The sequence below is a fragment of the Emydura macquarii genome, unplaced genomic scaffold (genome assembly GCF_026122565.2).
Source record: "Emydura macquarii macquarii isolate MOO-44397 ecotype Brisbane River unplaced genomic scaffold, CSIRO-AGI_Emac_v2 contig_2842, whole genome shotgun sequence".
NCBI classification, from domain to species: Eukaryota; Metazoa; Chordata; order Testudines; family Chelidae; genus Emydura; species Emydura macquarii.
In genome coordinates this window covers 11,824-32,200 of record NW_027132979.1, presented here as the reverse complement: position 1 = coordinate 32,200, position 20,377 = coordinate 11,824, and the positions used below count along the sequence as shown (strand labels likewise).

At 44.2% G+C, this 20,377-nt stretch overlaps 1 protein-coding gene and 1 pseudogene across 1 annotated transcript; both read left to right on the top strand.

The window, feature by feature from the left end:
- The first annotated feature begins 2,166 nt into the window (after positions 1-2,166).
- On the top strand, positions 2,167-3,102 carry LOC137166357 (olfactory receptor 14A16-like). Its single transcript, XM_067568038.1, has one exon. It carries the CDS (start codon positions 2,167-2,169, stop codon positions 3,100-3,102), a length of 936 nt encoding a protein of 311 aa, XP_067424139.1.
- Positions 3,103-8,267: 5,165 nt separating this feature from the next.
- Positions 8,268-9,231, top strand: LOC137166359 (olfactory receptor 9S13-like; annotated as a pseudogene).
- Positions 9,232-20,377: the final 11,146 nt, after the last annotated feature.

Here is a 20,377-nt window from a genome sequence, read left to right as displayed (position 1 = left end):
TTGCGTAGCTGGGCTTAGATCAGAAGAGCTCCAGGTGACTTCACCTCCTCTCTATAACCCCTGCTGCCTGGCTGCCCTTGTTATCGTTGTAGGCTGGGATTGTCAAGGCTGTCTAAGGGAGTTAGGCCCCCAAGACGTGCATGCCTTACTTTCCCTTAGGCTCCTTTGCAAATCCCAGCCTTCATAGTCCTGAAAGTCAAGAGAAGCCCAGGCCTTGGAAGATGCCAAGAGAGACCCGGGGCCAGAATTACAAAGGGGTTTAGGCATCTAAAGAAGCTGATAGTTGCCTTGTGGGATTTGCAGTAACACCTCAGCAAGTTAGGTGCCTAACTCCCATTGGATGTCCCTGGGAGTTAGCTACCTGGCAGATTTAGAAGCTTTGGGAAATCCCAGTATATACCTGTCTCACCTTTAGGTGCCCAAATCTCTTGGTAATCCCGGCGCCCAGAAAGCACAGAAGCTGGGCTGGAGTCAGGAAACCGTGGGGGAGATCGTAGGGCCTGTGCTATGCATGGGGTCAGACTAGAGGAGCAGAACGGCCCCTTTTAGCTTTAAAATTAATGAGTCTATGAAGTTTTGCCTCTGGGCCTCTGCTTCTGAGCTGTTCAGGTCTCTCAGGAGTGAGTCCCACAAGCCCTTAGGAAATAGATATGGGTAAATCACCTTCCCGCAGCATCACTCCTTTAATGCCAGTGACGCTCAAAGCCAGCTACACACTGCTCAGCTGCAGAGAGCAACCGGTCTGAGTCTAGTTCTGTCAGGTCATGCGCAGAGTGAGGAGTGAGATGACTCTTACATACTTGTGTCCTTGGCGTCTAGATTGATAGATAGATAATGACCGAAGAATCCTGGAGCTGGATGACCGGAGTCATCACCTATTGGGAAAAAATCCACAGCGGCCAGTACAGTAAGTGTGCTATTTCAATTAAATATATGTGTGGGGATTAGCATACAAGGGAAATGTAAAGAACACGGATCAGAATTGCTGTCAGCACTCATTAATGATTTCGCTATTAAGTTACTCAAACAACTAGAGACAGAAGAAACAAAAATTCCTCTTTTCAAAAATGTCAACTTTTCATCAGAAACCCCAAACCCATTTTTTTCTCCTTTAGGCAACTGAGAACTTTCAGCTGAAAAGTGTAAATTTAAGATGAAAACCAAACAGGATTGCTTGTTGAGTATTCAGTTTTCCAGCATAACAGATTTTCAATGAAAATGTTTTGTTATAAACCCAATTTTCCATCCAAAAAAGCAAGCAACCAACCAACCAACCAAAATTCAACTGAAAATTTCCAGCAAGAAACTTCAAACAAGGGTGGGGAAACTTTAATGTTGGCTAATAACACCGTAACTGGAAACCCATTGATTCGGTTGCAGCTGTTTGATCTCTGTTTCAAAGGAAAGTAAAACTGAGTAATGGCAAAGCCGATACCCACAGAATATGTGTTATAGGGACTAGGAGCTTTGAACCCAGTTTCAGAGTTGCACCCAGCAGCCAGATCTGTCTATCCTGACATGGAGCTTAGATGGACGGGGAGGGAGGTCACTGGGACTAGCAACCTCTTTGTCTAGCACCATATCCAGGCTCCATCACTGCTGACAGCTGAGCACAAATACTGTAACGAGGTGCACAGAATATACACATAATAATACACAGCCCATCCCCCAAAGAGCTCACAGTCCTAGTAGACCAGGCAGAGAAAAGGGGGGAGGGAGGGAAAGAGAGTCCCAGGGAGGGGAAGTGACTGGCTGAAGGTCACACAGCAGGTCAATGGCAGAGCCAAGAACAGAACCCAGGTGTCCTGATTGTCACTGACCCGCAGAGCACAGACACAAAGTCACAGAGGGAAACGATACAACACAGCAGTAGCTGAGCGATGCCAGGTCCTGGCTCAGATCTTCACGGGTGTGAACTGACCCAGCTTCCAAGACTTGTGCGGATTGACATCAGTGGGATAACACACCGGACTAGTCATCTCATTCTCCGCAGCGAGGAGCCCTCACCGCCCCTGCTCAGTGGGTGTGAGCAGGGCTGTGCTCTGACAGTCACATCGTCAGTTATTATGGAGAGAGGAATCAGGGTCATTCCCTCGGTCACTCTAATCCTCACTGTTGCCCTTCTCCTTTCCTCCGCAGGCAGGACACAATGTGCTGAGGAAGAAAATGTCCAACCGAACCACCGTGACCGAGTTTCTTCTCCTGGGATTCTCTGAGGTGTGGGAGCTGCAGATTTTACACTTTGTGGTGTTTCTAGTGATTTACCTGGCTGCCCTGATGGGGAACCTTCTTATCATCACAGCCATAGCACTCGACCGCCACCTTCACACCCCCATGTACTTCTTCCTGATCAATCTGTCCATCCTAGACATTGGCTCCATCTCTGTCACCATCCCCAAATCCATGGTCAATTCCCTCATGAACACCAGGTCCATTTCTTACGCTGGATGTGTCACCCAAGTCTTTTTCCTCCTCTTCTTGATGGGAGCAGATTTTTTCCTTCTCACCGTCATGGCGTACGATCGCTACGTCGCCATCTGCCAGCCACTGCACTACGAGAGAGTGATGAACAGGGGAGCTTGTGTCCAAATGGCAGCCGGGGCCTGGGCCAGCGGTGTTCTCTATGCTGCCCTGCACACCGGGAACACATTTGCAGTATCCTTCTGCAGAGGCAACAAGGTGGATCAGTTCTTCTGTGAAATTCCCCAGCTACTCAAGCTCACATGCTCTGACTCCAACCTCACTGAAATGGGGGTCATTCTCTTTAGTGCAGGCTTAGCCTTATGCTGCTTTATTTTGATCATTGTGTCATATGTTCAGATCATCAGCACAGTGCTGAGAATCCCCTCTGAGCAGGGCCGGCACAAAGCCTTCTCCACCTGCCTGCCTCATCTCACTGTGCTCTCCTTGTTAGTATGCACTGGCAGCTTTGCCTACCTGAAACCCCTCTCCAGCACGACGTCACGGCTGGATCTCGTGGTGGCTGTTTTCTATTCTGTGCTGCCTCCAGTGATGAATCCCATCATCTATAGCATGAGAAACAAGGAGATCAAAGCTTCCCTACGGAAACTGACAGAGTGGTGGTTACCCACTAAAAATTAAAGATCCATCTTTTTCCTCTGACTCTGATTTCATTCTGTGTCTGTATAGAAATGTAATCAATAGGTGACATTAATGTTTCTGTGAGAACATGCTTTGCAATCTCCTTACATGCAAAGGGGTATTTACATTGACAAAAATGCAGACGTACTCAAGTCAATGGACTTACTGTAGATTTACACTAGAGGAAATTAGATCGTAATCTATTTATCTATGTATGTTTCTAACTTAGGTTTTTGTACTGCCAACCAACCCCAGGTTATCTGAGCCTCTTCCACATCAAATCAGTAGCCAGATCAAAGTGTAGTGGACTTCCTGAGGTCTCTGGGTCTTCTCCTTTTTGACATATAAAACTCTGCTTGGGTCATGATGGTGGTTGGTTTACTGTTTTCTTGTGTAACTGGGATATGATGGCATGAAATCCTAAACTCTGTGCCGTCATATCTACGGAATTATTGGCAAGGGAGGGGGCATATAGTATCCAAGTCTTGTGGGCTTTAAGAATAAAGTGATTGTGATTAAGAGCCCTTTTACTCAGCCTGTGTTCTTTGTTTTCCTGCCACATTGTCCCCAAAGGGGTTAAACTAAAAGTCAGACACGAGTTTTGAGGTCTAGAGCAGATGGACGGCAGCCTCCTATGGCCAAAGGAAGGGCATCGGACAAGAAGGCTCAGCTCGGGAGTGTGACCTAGAATCCCAGAGCTAGCAAGAAGGGCTAGACTCTACCCAGACCCAGCTGACTTCGAAGCACTTGAAACCAGTGATGGGTCCTCTCACAACAGACAGGTGATGGTACAGTAGGTCCCAGGCCAGGTTGTAACAGTTATCCTGGCTGGTTTTCTTTTTCTTAGATTTGATCCTTTGGCCAATTTTTTAGACCAGGGAGCTGTCACTGCAAATTTCCCGATGGAAAATCCTTTTTTTTTTTTTTCCCAATATTGAATTTGGGAGTGGAGAGGGTGTTACTGGGGACTGTGCCTTTAAGGGCTGAGCTTCCCAGACAGAAATCCTGGGCAGCACTGAGACGCTCTCGTGGCTATGCCCAGCCAGCTGGAACTGGACACAGGGACACTCGCCCTAAACATTGAAAATCACAGTTTTCTCCTGGAAAATGTTGATTTTGTGAACGGGCATTTTACACTGGAAAATCGTTCCAATGGCAAATTCCAACCACCTTCACCCAGAACTCATGGCAGACAAAGTGAGCTAGAGCACTGACACCAAAGGGAACACGATGGGCACTTTGCTGGGATGTAGCGTCTAGGCATACTCAGGCCGAGAGCAAAAATATTCCCCTTCGGAGGAAAGTGTCCACATGAAAGAAAAGCAGAAATGGGCCCGGGCCCAGACGGTAATCCATGCTGGGATCCCAAATGCCTCAAAGTTCAAGGGAGGAGCTTTGGGATCTGAGGTGCTGGATCTGCCCCGTCTCTACAAACCCCTCCACTAGCTGGATGGGCAGACGATGTCTCCATTGCTGGTTGGCCCACAGGGCCCCAAGGTTTGACTAGCTGCTTGGGTCAAAAAGGCCAGCGGTATAAATGGGGCAGCGCAGCCAGGTCCTGTTCTACGAGTGGAAGAGCTGTGAGATGCCACCCTGGGGCTGACAGGGCAAGGGGTCAAACACCTGAGGCAGGTGCTTTCAGAAAGGGGACGTGGAAACATTGGCCCTTAACTTAAATAACAACTTTCCTTCCTTGATGTTTATCCCTCTGATCTATTAATAGAAAGCAGTCATATCTTCCTTCAGCGTTCATTTGCTTAGGCTTAACAAGCCAAGATCCTTAAGGCTCCTCTCATAAGGTAGGTTCTCCATTTTGTCCGATCAGCCTAGTAGTCCGTCTGTGCACCTCTTCCAGTTTGAATTAAATTTTTTTAAACATGGGCGACCAGATGACTTTTATAATGGTACTAACATTTCCCGATCTCTTCTTGAAATTCCTTGCCTGACACATCCCAGGATGTCATTAGCCTTTTTCATGGATGCATCATATTGGTGGGTCATAGTCATCCTATGACAGACCAATAAACCCATGTCTTTCTCCTATTTTGCTGCTTCCCACCGGTAGGTCCACAGTTTATAGCAAAATTCTTCTTGTTCTTTCTTCCCTGTTTCTATCACTCCAGTTTTCAAGGTAATCCAATATACCTGTGTGGTATTCCGGGTCTCCTCCATGATGGTCATACTTCTCAATTTTGTGTCATTCGCAAATGTTATTAGCACACTCCCACTTTTTCTGCCAAGCTCTTTAATGACAGACGTCAATATGATTGGTCTCAAGACTGAATCCTAAAGAACTCCACTAGTAACCTCCCACCTGTCTGACAATTCACCTTTCATCATGACCTGTTGTAACCTCGCATTTAACCGGTTTCTTTCCCACCTTTCAATTCTTGTATTAATACTTATCTTCTCCACTGGGACCCTGTGGGACCACACAAGATATATCCTCCCAAATTGAAAACTACTCTTTGAATATGGTCTTTCAACCAATCGTGCACCCATTGTGAATCTGGACATCCCTGTATTCACACCCCTCACACTACTGCAATAATATTTGTACAAAATATGCCTTGTGAGGTATCATATGAAAACTGATAACACGCTAGTCAATAATATCATTAAGAAATGCATGTGATAATGCTGCGTGTGGAATTATGGATACTCGCTGATATTATGCTTTTAAGTCTGACTAAAAGAAGTTTAAAACCGCCATGTCAGGGTGAGTCGATAAACCAGTTTTCTCCAAATAAAGGAAATAGGTGTGGCCAAATTCAATGAACTATTCATTTGTATCAAAGGTTGCAGGAAGAAATAATTTGCATTGTACCAATCACCAGCAGGGCAGAAGGCAGTACTGAGGCTATGACAGACAGCCAGCAGGGAAAAGGGACTTTATTGGGGGATATGTTTCAGAAGAATACATTTCCTGAACTATAAAGAGAGGAGAATAGGAAAACCAATGCCTTGCAACCTGCGGGGATCCTGGCTGAATGCTAATTAGCCATTGCTGGGAGAGGCAAATTGGAGAGGAACCTACTTTGTACAAAGGCTATAACATATTAAATTCGATCTTAGCTATTAGCACATGTATTTTTACTTTTGATTGTTTGTACCCCTGCTTGCCTGTATTCCCTCTACTTGGTATCACTTAACGAACCTGTTTGTTTAATAAACGTATTTACTCTTATTACAAACCAATCTAATGCTGTGTTTGGAGGGAAGTGTATCTATACCCCAGTTAAATTAATATGCTTTAATGTACTTTAGCAGAGGAGAAGCCTCAATGTCTTCCGTCAATGTGATTATTCCGCTCTGTGAGGCCACATTTGGAGTATTGTGTCCAGTTTTGGGTCCCCCCCACTACAGGAAGTATGTAGACAAATTGGAGAGAGTCCAGCGGAGGGCAACAAAAATGATTAGAGGGCTGAGACACATGACTTCTGAGGAGAGGCTGAGGGAACACGGTTTGTTTAGTTTGCAGTAGAGAAGAGTGAGGGGGGATTTTATTGCAGCCTTCAACTACCTGAAGTGGGGTTCCAGGGAGGATGGAGCTAGGCTGTTCTGAGGGTGGCAGAAGACAGAACAAAGAGCAAGGGTCTCAGGTTGAAGTGAGGCAGGTCTAGGTTGGATATTAGGACAATCTTTTTCAGGTGGTGAAGGAGGAGGGTGGAGAAGGATGGTGGTGAAGCACTGGAATGGGTTCTCTGGGGAGGTGGTGGAATCTCCATCCTTAGAGGTTTATAAGGTGTGCTTTTACAAAGCCCTGACTGGGATGATTTAGTCGGGGTTGGTCCTGCTTTGAGCAAAGGGTTGGACTAGATGACCTCCTGATGTCCCTTACAACCTTAATCTTCTATGATTCTATGAAATTGGGTTGATTTTGTGGTATTTACTCTTGACAAATCCATGCTTACCATTCCTTCTAACCAGTGCTTAATTTGTGCCGGGTTTGCTGGACCTTAGCCCCAGCATCTCCTGCATTACAAATTAATCACTGCTTAGTACCCTATTACCCTCTCAGTGCTTACAAATTAATTGTATAGTACTTTGTTCAAGTATTTTTCCAGGTACTGAAGTTGCTCTATAATTCACCACATCCTCTTTGCTCCCCTTTTCTTACACAGGTACTGTGTTAACCTATCTCCAGTCCAATAAATAAGTCAAATATGTTAATTCTCAGGCTGATAGGGAATGGAATAGCTGATGTCAAAGTCCCAGTTCTGGCACGTTTTTATAAATCAATGGTTTCACACATGGGAGGATAGATTCTGCAATTGTCCAACTTGGTTGAGTAGCTGTGCTTTGTGTTGCAACTGAAAGGAAAAGTTGGTTACTTTGGCTGCTACTCTTGAAAAGATGCCTTCCAAAAGAGCAGCTCAGATTGTATTAGGAATTTGTTTCACATGGATTACAAGAGCCTGATCTTCTTACAGTGAAGTCAAAGGCACCTTTGCCATCAGATTCAATCTGTCTAGGATGAGATTTTCGATAGAACTTTAGTGAATTAAATACCCAAATATTATAGAAAGTCAATTGAAGTTGGGTGGCTCTTTTGAAAATCACTCACAAGATACTTTTTGTATCCTTTGTAAGGATAGCATTTGAGCACTTCCAAAATATTTTAAAATATGAATGAATTTATCATCACAACACCCTCTGAGATCAGGAAATAACGTTATCTTCATTTTCAGAAAGGGGAACTGATAGGCAGAAATAGAAAAGCTGAAAATTTTCACAAAAGCTGAAGGGATAGACCCCAAGTTTTTAAGGGTATTTATGATCAATTTAGTGTATTTCCGTATTTAGGATAAAAGGTATTCATCAGAATGGCTCCTTCTGACCTTGAAATCAATGAGATTTTGGTACCTAGGTGTTTTTGAAACTTCTACTAGGCCCATAAACATTTTTATAAATCTCGTCTGAGGTGACCAAATCCTATTGAAATTGAATGTGAGTTGAACACACAATGCTCTTTGGCTGCTTTGGAAATCCCAGCCCAAGAGACTGGACCAATGCCTCACAGAGAGTCTGTGGCAGAGCTGGAAAATGAACTTTGATCTGCCAAGCACTCAGACCAGGGTATTTTCCCCATCACCATCCTTTTTCTTTCAACTAAGCCCTTCATTTACATCTTATTCATTTGCCCTTTCTTTAATCTGTATCTCATGCCTTTTCGCAAGGATTTAACAGCCATAGATCCATTGAGATTGGGGAACCGCACAGCACTCACGGAATTCATCTTGCTGGGTTTTGGAAATGGTCCAGCTCCTCAGATGATCCCCTTTGTGATATTCCTGGTGATTTACATAGTAACTATGATGGGGAACATCCTCCTGGTCCTCCTCATTAGAGCCAACTTTCACTTCCACACCCCCATGTACTTCTTCCTCATGAACCTGTCACTCTTAGATCTTTGCTACTCCTCCACCATCGCCCCAAGAGCTTCTTAGCAGGGAATAAAGCCATTTCCTACATCAGGTGCGCCACCCAATTCTTCTTCTTCGTTCTCTTCCTCACCACCGAAGGGTTCCTCCTGGCAGCGATGGCCTACGATCGCTACACCGCCATCTGCGACCCGCTCCCGTATCCCATCACCATGTCCAAGTGGGTTTGCATTCAGCCGGTGGCAGGGTCGTAAATCTGTGGCTGTCTGAATTCCATGGTGCAAACACGCTTCACCTTTATGCTGAGCTACTGTGGGTCTAATGAGATTGATTATTTCTGTTGTGATGGCTCTCCCTTAATTAGTTTCTCCTGCAGTGACACGTACATCAATAATCTTGTGATGCTTATCCTATGTGGCCTCACCATAGCGACACTGCCCTCACTGTGCTCATCTCCTATGTCTATATCATCTCCACCACCCCCAGAATTCGCTCTGCCCAGGGCAGACACAGAGCCTTTTCCACCTGCGCTTCCTACATGGTGGCTGTGACTTTATTTTATGGGACCATTGCTTTCATGTATGCCCAGCCCACTTGGCTATCTTCTCTGTATCAAGGAAAAGTGGTGTCCGTGTTTTATACCCTTTTCATTCCCATGTTGAATCCCTTCATCTACAGCCTTAGGAACAAAGACGTGAAAGATGCTTTGAGAAGGTCACTGGGCAAGAAATGTTTGAAAAAATGAACATTGTCCTTGAACATAGAGATGAAATCCAGTGGGTCACAGTAATGTGCAACACAACAACTAATGCTTGCCAAATAGTTATTTATTATTGGGAGCAGTTTTTCAGGTATAAACAAATAAATCCTTGGGATCCACAGTATTTATCAGTCTGTCTATCAATTTTTTCATTTTTTCTGTGTGCCTATCTATGGCTTTCTGCCTCTCTCTTCCCACTTACATGACTAGCTGGCCTGTAGAATTCATTGCCTCTGGATATTATTTAGTTAAATATATCTTCAGAATTAAATAATGGTTTTGATATTTATAAGGACTTCATTCTTCGGGATATGAGTTGGCTACTGCCTCTCTGAGTTAGGAGTAAATTTTGTCCATGATTTATCACACAAATCTTCTGTCTTTGAAACAGGTGATCATGGCCACCACTGGAGACAGGATGTTTCTTCATGGCAATTTCCTTGTTCCTATAATGTTCCAGAACACTGGCCATAGAATATATTTAAGACAACAAAATATGACAACTGAGTCATCTAAGTACAATACTCCTATGTTGTGTCTTGTAACACAGCTCAATAAAGCAAGCGGTCTTGATTCAAATTTCTCACATATTTGTGTAAATAAGGAACATTCACTCACCCAGTTGTAAATCACTAATAGCCACATTCAGATCAATGGGTCTGATTCTCCTCTCACTCGTCCTGATGTAAATCAGGAGTACTGCCACTTGAGTCAATGGGCCCGTTTCCTCTCTCACTCACCTCCATTTAAATCAAGAGTAACTCTATTAGAGTCAATGGGCCTAATATCCCTCTCATTCAGTCTGATGTAAATCAGGAGTCACTCTGTGGAAATAAATGCATTTACACTGTTCTAAAGCTTGTGTAAATAAATAGAGAACTATGTCCATTTTCTCTATGTTTTAAGATGCAATAAACTTAGTAAAATGAACAACTAAATATCTTTTCCCTTTTGATTTGGTCATGAAATGATGAAAACCACAAATGGAGTCCAAACCTGCAGCATTTTTTTAAATTAACATCACCTTGAGTTCAGGGCAAATTTCTGGGCATTATGTCTTGTCAAATCAAAATTACTGTAGGGATTTACCCTGGAACTCCCAGGTTGTTCAGCTGCAAATCTAAGTAATGAAATTCAGAAAGTACCTTATGAAAATAAAATCTAAGTATGAGGAGATATGAATTCTGTGTGATTTCAGTATTTGAATTCCTATCTTCACTGCTGTTTCACAAAACATAAACTAAGATTCTTTCTTTCTTTCTTTCTTTCTTTCTTTCTTTCTTTCTTTCAACTTTACTTTTGTTGATCAATTTGAGCACAGTCAAGCTGCCATTCAAGTCACTGTAAGTTTTACCAGTGATTTCAAAGGAAGAAGGAGTAGCACTTATTTCAAACAAAATGTTGACCCTGGGTAATATCCTCACATAGGCCAACGCCATAGCTTACTATCTGAGCCAAGAGATATTGGGCCAGTGACAGAAACCAAGATATGGAGGGTCAGGCCTAGTGGTTGGAGCAATGGCAGTCAGGCCAGGAACTGGAGAGAAAGATAAGAGTTGGAGTCAGGAGTCAAGAGCTTTGGAAAAAAACAAGAGTGGGGCTGGGAGCCAAGTGTGATGCTGTCTAAGGGGGAAGGTGACCGTCTACACTAATATGGTCACCACTGTTACAAAATGGTGATAAACCTTGTACAATATGCCTCGTGAGCTGTCATGGGAAAAGTTGTAATCTGCTGAGTATCATTATCTTGTTCTAATGTGTGTGGAATCAAAGAAATAAGCATTACATTTATTAATAGAATGCTTGGCCTGAAACTGGTCATGGAAGGCCTGGCCTGAAGTTGTAGCCTGAAACTGAAATAGAAGCCACAGGCTAAGCCATTAACAGAATGCCTCAACTGAAATTAGGATAAAGATGTTAAAACCCCACAAGAGGTCTCTGAACCACACCCGAGAGGCAAGTCTTTGTTATGAGCCTTAATTGAAGTCTGAACAGACTTCAACTGTTTTGATAAGTACCAGTACCTGCCCCCCTTTGTCTTCCTGGCCCCATAGAGACTTACTCCATACAAATTAGCATTTGAACAAGTATTGTGTCACCACCCATCTTCGGGTGTTAGCCAGGGTCCCTGAAAACCTGATTGTATACTCAAGTGACTCATTGGGCGTTCCTGTGAGGGCATCTGGTGTGCCCACTGTGCATTGTGATTGTCTTTCCTGTTAAGTATAAACTGTTAATCAAATTCCACTATACGATCAACATGTAAATGAACCTAAGCAACCCCTATATAAGTCTTTTGTATCTGTTAGCAAGTTGAAGTACATTTGCCTAGCATCCAGATATGCTGCTTGACTTCCCTATAGCCACCTGGGTTTTCCCTATGGCTATAGTATTCCGCATAGCTATGGTTATGTGATTGTGTGTGTCACAATTAAAGCTACACCCGATCCAACTCTAAAATGTAGCAGTGTGATTCTTTTCCACGACATGTGTGTATCAGCATTGTGTGTGGAGATATGAAACTTTGCTATATGTTTGGAACTCAACAACATGGGAGTCTGAGAAAGGCCCATGGGTTTGCTCTTCAGGGATAACAAAGGAACTGTAAACTAGAGACACTGCACGTCATTCCCGAACGCACCTCAAATGGCATGTGTGCAGACGGTGCAAACTAGAATTTGCTGTTCATATAAAGAACTGATGGGAAAGCACCTATGCCATGGAACTGCTTGACCCAATGACATAGCAAGGATTTTTCCAGCAAAAAGGGTCACGTTATAAAAAGGGAGAACAAAGTCCCCTGGCCGCCTTCTCTTGACTGGTGAATTCTGACAGGGGAAATTTTGAATAAAAGGACTGAGATCCCCAAGAACTATTTGGGCAACCCAGAGAGACTTATAGAAAACTGGCAGATTTAACATCCCTGGTATTATTTTAGACTACATACTTTGATTCCCCTGTAATGTAGTTTATGTGCTTTTACCTTTTAGTAACTCCCCTTTCTTTCTTTTTCTGAGTTAATAAATAAGGATTGGCTATAACAGTATCTTTGGTGTAAGGTCCTGAGCATCCATTGACCTGGATAAGTGACTGGCCCCCTGGGGCTGGAAGAACCTAATGTGTGGTGGATTCTGGTTTTAATAACCTTTTAGCACAGAAGTCCAGTTTGTCTGGCTGATAATATAGCACGGATTGCCTAAGCGGACTGCCTGTGGCTCCATGGGAAGCTAATATAGAGGTACCGGAACACACATTTGTTGCTGGTTTGCTTAAATCTAGTTATAGAATATACCACCAGAGTGAGGATGTCAGCCCAATTGTTTGACAATCTGATCTGAGATTGGTCCTCCCAGCTGTGACCCAGACCAAGCCTGGTGACACAAGGGTCGGGCTGGAACACAAAAATGGCTGGAGCAAGACTGGGAACAAGGCTGGAGTCACAGACAATAATCTATTTTATGAAACGTGGAAAGGACGTTGAAGAATAATTTCCTTTTAGAGCACTAATATCAGGCCCCACTTGGTCAGGTAACGCAGCTGGAAAGAGGCAGGGAAACCCAGGGGAATGAATTCCGTCATGGTGGACTGGTTGATCCTTTCCATCAATTCAATTCACACCTGAATAAATCAATTAATTCATTACTTTTATTATTATTATTATTATTACTATTACTATTATTACTGTTATTATTATTACATGACACCAATATCTTGCTAGCCACTTTACCCATCGAGAATAAGAGACAGTCCTTCCCCTGAAGAGGTTACACTCTAAATAATGACAGGAATAATAAAATATCTACAGAAAGAAGAAATGTATTCTCCAACTGGAAAGGTGGAGTCTGACAATTAGAACATTTTTACACCTAAACATTTTTTAATGGAAAATTGGATTTGGGAGGAAAGGGACATTTTAAAGAAGTTGTATTCTTTCTTTGAACAGTTTAGATTTTTCTTCATAAAAAGGAAAACCTGAAATCTGAAAATATTGGCTCTCTTGTAGTTTGTGGACAATTTTTATTTGTTTACGTATTGGTTTCTGACTGCCAAAAATGAAAGAAAAAAAATCAGCTTTTGATTTTCCAGTCAGAAGTTGAAATTTCCCCCATTGTTTTTCTACCAGTTCTGATTAGAATGCAGACCTGCCGTGCTATTTGGCTGCAACTGAATAACACTGTTATTAATAATAACTTTAGTATTAATTATTACATTTATGATTAATTAGCATAGAATCTTAGAAATGTAGGGCTTGAAGGGACTTTGAGAAGTAATCAAGTCTAGCCACCTGTGCTGAGGTAGGACAAAGTAAACCTAGACCATCCCTGATAGGTGTTTCTCTAACATGTTCTCAAAAACCTTCAACAATGTTCTTAAGAACCTCCAGAGCTTCCCTTGGAAGCTTTTTCCAGAGCTTCACTATTGTCCTAGTTAGAAAGTGTTAGAAAGTGTTGTCTAACTTAAATCTCCCTTGCTGCACATTAAGCAATCACTTCTTCTCCTACCTTCTGTGCACATGGAAAACAATTGATCAGTGTCTTCTTTATAATAGCCCTTAACACATTTCAAGACTATTATCAGGTCCCCCTTCAGTTGTCTTTTCTCAAGACTAAACCTGTACAGATTTGTTAAGCTTTTCTCAGAGATCATGTTTTCTAACTTTTTATCATGTGTGTTGTTTTCCTGTTGACTCTAGAATTTGCCCACGTCTGTCTTAAATCACGGCACCCAGCACTGACACATTACTTCAGCTGAGGTCACACCAGTGCTGAACAGACAGGTCAGTTACCTTAGATAGGACAATTACCTCCGGTGTCTTACAACTGACACTTCTATTAATATCACCCCAGAATGACATTCATTATTTCTGTGTATACAATAATTAATCATGATAATACTAGTCATCATAATAGTGTATAATATCATGACTGAGGTAGGCAAAAATGATATTTTTGGTTCAATGGGAATTAAAAAAACGTTTTAAAAATAGTTTAGTTTCTGGTCAAACAGAAAATGTCATTTTTCAAAAATCTTGGCAAATTGAAAAGTTGGAAAACGTTTTGAGTTGGATCAAAATGAAAGGTGTTGTGGGGGATTTTTGTGGAGAAAAAAAAACATTTTTCAACCAGCTTTTAAATTCAACAGGTGTGGTTGCCGTAGTGGATAATCAGCTGGTTAATGGATGTGTAAACATGGGAATCTCAAGTCCTAGTAGAGAGGTTATTTTACCTCTGTATTTTGCACTGGTGCGAAGGAAGCTGGAATACTGTGTCCAGTTCTGCTGTCCACAATTCAAGAAGGACGTTGATAAATTGGAGAGGGTTCTGAGAAGAGACATGAGAATCATTCAAGGATTAGAAAACATGCCTTACAGTTATAGACTCAAGGAGCTCAATCTATTAATTTTAACAAAGAGAATGGTAAGAGGTGACTTGATTACAGTCTATAAGTACCTACCTGGAGAACAGATATTTAATATTGGGCTCTTTATAGTGGACAAGGGCAAAAATGATTAATGATCTGGAGGATGGAGAGGATTGCAGAAGACACTTAGGATGGAAGAATCCCATGCACTGCTACAGCCCGGGAACTGACTGGCTAGGCAACATTTCTGCATAAAAAGACCTGTGAGTTATAGTGAACAAGAAGCTGGATATTAGTCAACAGTGCGCCCTTATTGCCAAGAAGGCTAACATCATATTGGGTTGCATTAGTAGGAGAGTTAACAGCAGATTGACTGAAGTGATTATTTCCCTCTATTCAGCACTGGTGGGGGCACATCTGGAGTACTGTGTCCAGTTTTGCCCCCCCCCCCAGAAGAAGGATGTGCACAAATTGGAGAGAGTCCAGCGGAGGGCAAAAAAAATGCTTAGGGGGCTGGAGCACATAAATCACGAGGAGAGGTTGAGGGAACTGGGCTTGTTTAATCTGCAGAAGGGAAGAGTGAGGGGGGATTTTACAGTGGCTTTCAACTACCTGCAAGGGGGTTCCAGGGAGGATGGAGGGAGGCTGTTCTCAGTGGTGGTAGATGACAGAACCAGGAACAGTGGTCTCAAGCTGCAGTGCAGGAGGTCTAGGTTGGATATTAGGAAAACTTTTTCACTAGAAGGGTGGTGAAGCACTGGAATGGGTTCCCTAGGGAGGTGGTGGAATCTCCGTCTTCAGAGGCTTTTAAGCCCGGCTTGACAAAGCCCTGGCTGGGATGATTTAGTTGAGGTTGGTCCTGCTTTGAGCAGGGGTTGGACTAGATAACCCGCTGAGGTCCCTTCCAACTCCCATCTTCAAGCATTCTATAATTCCAACTTCCTTGAACTTCATTAAAAACACCATTTTAAAGGAGTGAGTCCCCACTACTTGAGCTAAACAAGTAACTCCACTAGTTGGTAGCTCTCGGAAACTCAAATCTTCTGCGACTCAGACACTGCACAGGGTTAAGGACCCACCCTCTGGGATTCATGTTTACCATGACTGGGTATGAGGATGAATTTGTAAAGTGGGGATATCCAATTGGCCGTAATAGGAAATGGGCTTCTTTGCATGTTTACATTGCACGTGGAAGCATGCCTCCCGGCCTAGGTAGACACACTCATGCTAGCTTTGCTTGAACTCGTGCACCAACAATAGCTGTCTAGAGCAGATATTGATTTGTGCCATGTGATGGTGTATTCATCTTACCACACCAATTCAGTTAATTCAGTTGTTGGGGATGAGGCCAGGAAATAAAATAGAGATGCTTCCTGAGCACGCCTCTGAACTGGTCTCATTCTCTACTCAAGTCTTATAGACTCTGTAATAGGTAGGACCAGGTGACCAGTGTATGTAAATCAGCGTAACTGCATTGAAGCCAGGCCCCAGATGGGTGCAAACGGGTATAGCTCCATATAATTCAGTAGTCCAGATCCCTCGCCTGGTCTACATCAGTCTCCTTCCCTTTGAGTCAATGGGCCAGATCCTCACCTGGTGTAAATCCACATACCAATGCTGACTGGAGCAAAGCTAATTTACATCAGCTGCAGGTCTGTGACTGGATCTGAACCTCCTCCCATGCAGTAAAGGAAGAGCTAAATTACTCCTTCTATGGCTGTGTAACCTGCACCACACAGAGCAATGGGCATTTCTCCACCCCTCCGTTGCACCATGGAAATAGACTGCTCCATTAGCCCATATGCCAATTAGGGAAGCCAATGTCTGAATTCCTCGCAGTCTTAAATGGATTGTTATCTGCACACCAGCCCTGTAAAGCAGAGTGTTATTACCCCCATTTTACAGAGGTGGGTGTTATGCGTTGTTAGTTGTCAGTGTAGGTTGCATGCGTGCGTCCCCATGTAGATGCTGTCCACTGTACAGGTAACCGAGACGGTGCTCACGATCGAATGAATCGACACGACCACGGATTAGCTGAGCAACGAAGGCACCTGGGCCAGGTTTATTGCAGTTGAAGCACAATGAGAAGCTACCTAGAGTAGCTACGGGTACACTTCAAATACGAGTGCTCCGTTACCATGGACTCGGCACAACTTAGCGGCAGGACTTTCCGTTATCCCCTAGGCCAGATGACATCATTCCCTCTGACTCCCTCTTTCATACACTGCTACAGACAATTTCATTCTGCCCTTCGACATAGGTAGTTGCCACCCTCTTGACGTAGTCTAATACCACCCCTCGCCTTGTACTGGATGATTCGGGCAAAACACCTCTATTTGTCATCTGATCAGACATTTCTATCCATCAAAGTGTCATTGCAGGGGGTCAGACGGCCCTTGCTATCTCTTTGGTGTTAGGCTGTTTTGGTACTTTCTGCACCTGCTATAGATATTTTTAGTAATATTTTGATATTAGTACTATTTGGGAAATATGCGTGTTTACAGTATCAGCTTTTTCTCTGAGCCAGTTTCAGTGAGGTCGTAAGTTTACAGCCTGACTCCTGGTCATGGCTTTTTCCACTTAGGCCTCATGTCTTAGCCTGTTCTGCTAGGTTGCAGGCCTCAAACTCTCACTTCTTACTACAGTGGGATTACACAGGGCAGATTAAGTGTCTAGCCCAAGGTTATGTGACGATGAGCTGGGACTAGAATCCAACTCCTCAGGGTCTCTGATCATTACCTGATCCACCAGCTCATCCATCTAACCCTCTTTGAGGTCAACACATCAAACTGTCCTGTCCCTCACCCCAGTGTCAATCAAGATTAACTCCGCTGCAGTTCACTGGGGCTGATTCTTCTCTCCCTCACCCTGGTGTAAATCAGGAACAACTCCATTAAAGTCAATGCAGTTACACTGCTCTAAAGCCAGGGCCAAAGAGAGGTGTCGTTTTCAGTTGAGCAGACTTTTATAGTGGATTGAGGGAAAAGAAAAAAAACTAACGAAGGACGAACAAAGCCTTCCATGAGAGAGAGCACAGTGTGTGTGTCTCTCTCTTTCTATCACGTGCCTGTATTGACAGCTGCATGGAACATCCCCCTCTGACTGGGAGACTCTTTAGAAATTCAAAGGTGAGTTATGTTGAGACCACAGCAGAACCTCAAAGATACGAACACCAGAGTTACCAACCGACCGGTCACCCAAACACCCCGTGAAACCGGAAATACTGCCAGCGATCAGGCAGAAGCTAAGGGGGAGGGGGAGGAGGAGGAAAGAAAGAAAGAAAGCATCCCCACTTGGAGGGGGAAGCTGTTTTCACACACACCCCAGCCCCCTCCCCTAGAGCCCAGGAAGAAAGCTGCCACCCAGCTCATGCTGCAAGGTGAAGGTTGCAGCCAAAGCCTGGCCTGGAGCTGCAGTGGGAGTCAGCTGTGCTCTGGAGGAGTTTTAAAGGGTCACAGCCTGTGCACCGATGAGGCCCAAGCTTTGCCCGTGGCTGCACTCCGGGATCCTGCCAGCACCTCTGGGAGTGCAAGGGGCAGGGGAGGGAGGGGCACTGCCACATGCTGCCTCTGCAGTGCACAGAGCAGGGCGAGCCCTGGGGATAGGCTGCTGAGGGCTGGGGCATGTAGTGCCATCGATGCGGGCAGGTCCCCTTCCCCCCAGTTCAGCCCAAAGGCAAGAAACAGGAATTGTGCAGGGAGCTGCTGGCAAACCAGGCAGGGCTGCCAGGTGCCACCTTTGCAGAGATCTCTCTAGCCCCAGCTGGACGACACTGACCGCAGGGTGCTGTGCCCGAATGTTCTGTTCAGAGTTAGGAACATTTCAGAGTTACCAACAACCCCCATTCCCGGGGAATATCTACGGCACATTCTTACCCGTTAGCAGCTCTGTGCCCCACACCCGTCTGACAGCAATGTGTTCTAGTGGATCAGGCACAGTGCTGGCACTCAGGAGACTTGGGTTCTCCTCCTGGATCTGCCCCTGAGCTGTGGGGTTTTCAAAAGCAGCAAAGTGTCTAACACCCCTTGAAATCCGTGCCTTTAAAAATCTGGCTTTAGATCTGACTGTAAATGTTCCCTAGGTGCCTAAATCCCCTGGACCTCTACGCCTCAGCGCAATCAATAAACCTGTGAAGACAAGCATTGCCCCGCCTATCTCACCTGCACAGCCTTATCCACAGGCAGGCTCTGAACACACATCACTCTACACAAAATGGCCAGAGGGAATGGTGGGGAAATGGAAGAGATGGCAGCTTCTTCCCTTATACAATTTAGGCCAGCAGTTTGGGCACCCAGCTGGGCTGTGGGAGACCCAGTTAAATTCCCTCCTGTGGTTGAAATGAGGAGAATGGATTTGGACAGGTCTCTTCCACCTCAGAAGTGACGGACCTGACCATTGTTCATACAGAGTGGAAGAGCTTCAATGGCCGAGATGGAAGTGTGCCGTACTAGGAGATCTTTCAGTAGACTTGGCAGAATTCAATTTTCATTTTTTAAACATTTTGACTCATAACATCAGTCCTGACTTGTCAGCCTTTTCCCCGATTTTATCATTTCAATTTTAACAGTTGTGCAAAGTTATTAGTTCTATGGTTGTTTTTTTCTGATTTTTATCCATTTAAATGTTCACTGTTGTGGGAAATTATGTGGGGTGAGACAACAGAGTGGGTCACAATAATTCTTTCATGAGAGTAGGTGTTGGTTTCAAAAAGATAAAGCTTTATAACCTTTAAACCACAAATTGACAACATCACATTGTTCAAATACACAAGGTAAATATCCTCACATCAAACACTAATAAATTCTCAAGCTGCATTTTTCTTACTTTGCCTCGCTGTACATTTCTATTGTCAGACACTGAAATATTTATGTCACTTTGTGTGTGTACAATGAAATTCAGGTTTACTGTCTCTTTTATTAATAAAAATAGGATTCTTCAATCCTACCTTCTCCCTCGTGGTTAGATCATGTGGTTAAAAGGTAGAAAAACCATGTTCAATTCCTTCTTCTCAGGAAAAGGAGGAAATTGAACTGCGCTCTCCCACACTCCGAATGCCCTAAGCAGTAGACTACAGCTTACGAGACGCTTCCTTCTCTCCTGGCCATTTCATGACCTGTTAGACTTGCTCTGAGACTTGCTACCAGATGAGGTACAGCACATGTTGTGATAGACACGTGTAGGACTCATGGATCCTGACAGGTGTGTTGTGGGGCTACTGACCATCATAGCAGTGGAGATAGGCCTGCAGGTTTTGCATCTGTTCTTAGGGGAGGGGCTGGTGTCACTTTGTGCTGGTGGCTGCCGGTCTGTGGCCACCTTGCGTCTGATGATGAGCTTGGTGAGGTTGGGTGGTTGTTTGAAGAACAGAAAAAGAGGGTTGGGAAAGCTCTCCATCAGCTTGTGTCCTCAGTGAGTACGGGTGGTAACTGTTTAATGATACTTCAATTCACAAATCTGATAGAGAGCAAAAGTCCTGGATTCAATAAAGACACCGGAAGCTACCCAGCCCTGCCTCTGCCCAGCTGGAGATGCACAAGGCCTGCTGTCTATAATGCTGCCCCCAGCGGGAGTGCGTCCTGGGGTGGAGCCGGGCTGGAGTGTGGGCAGGGCCCCAGGGGAAGGGGTGGAGCAGGGATAGGGGCCACGGTACAAGCACCAGTCTCACTGTAGGTACTAGAACAGCTGTACTATTTCAGGACTGCCCACACGCGCTGTGGTTTGCCTCATTGCACCACATGATGAGCTCCCATTCTACACATTTTATTGCAAC

Excerpts from the sequence above, each read along its gene's own strand:
- LOC137166357 (XM_067568038.1), top strand. The coding sequence starts at position 2,167 with ATGTCCAACCGAACCACCGTGACCGAGTTTCTTCTCCTGGGATTCTCT.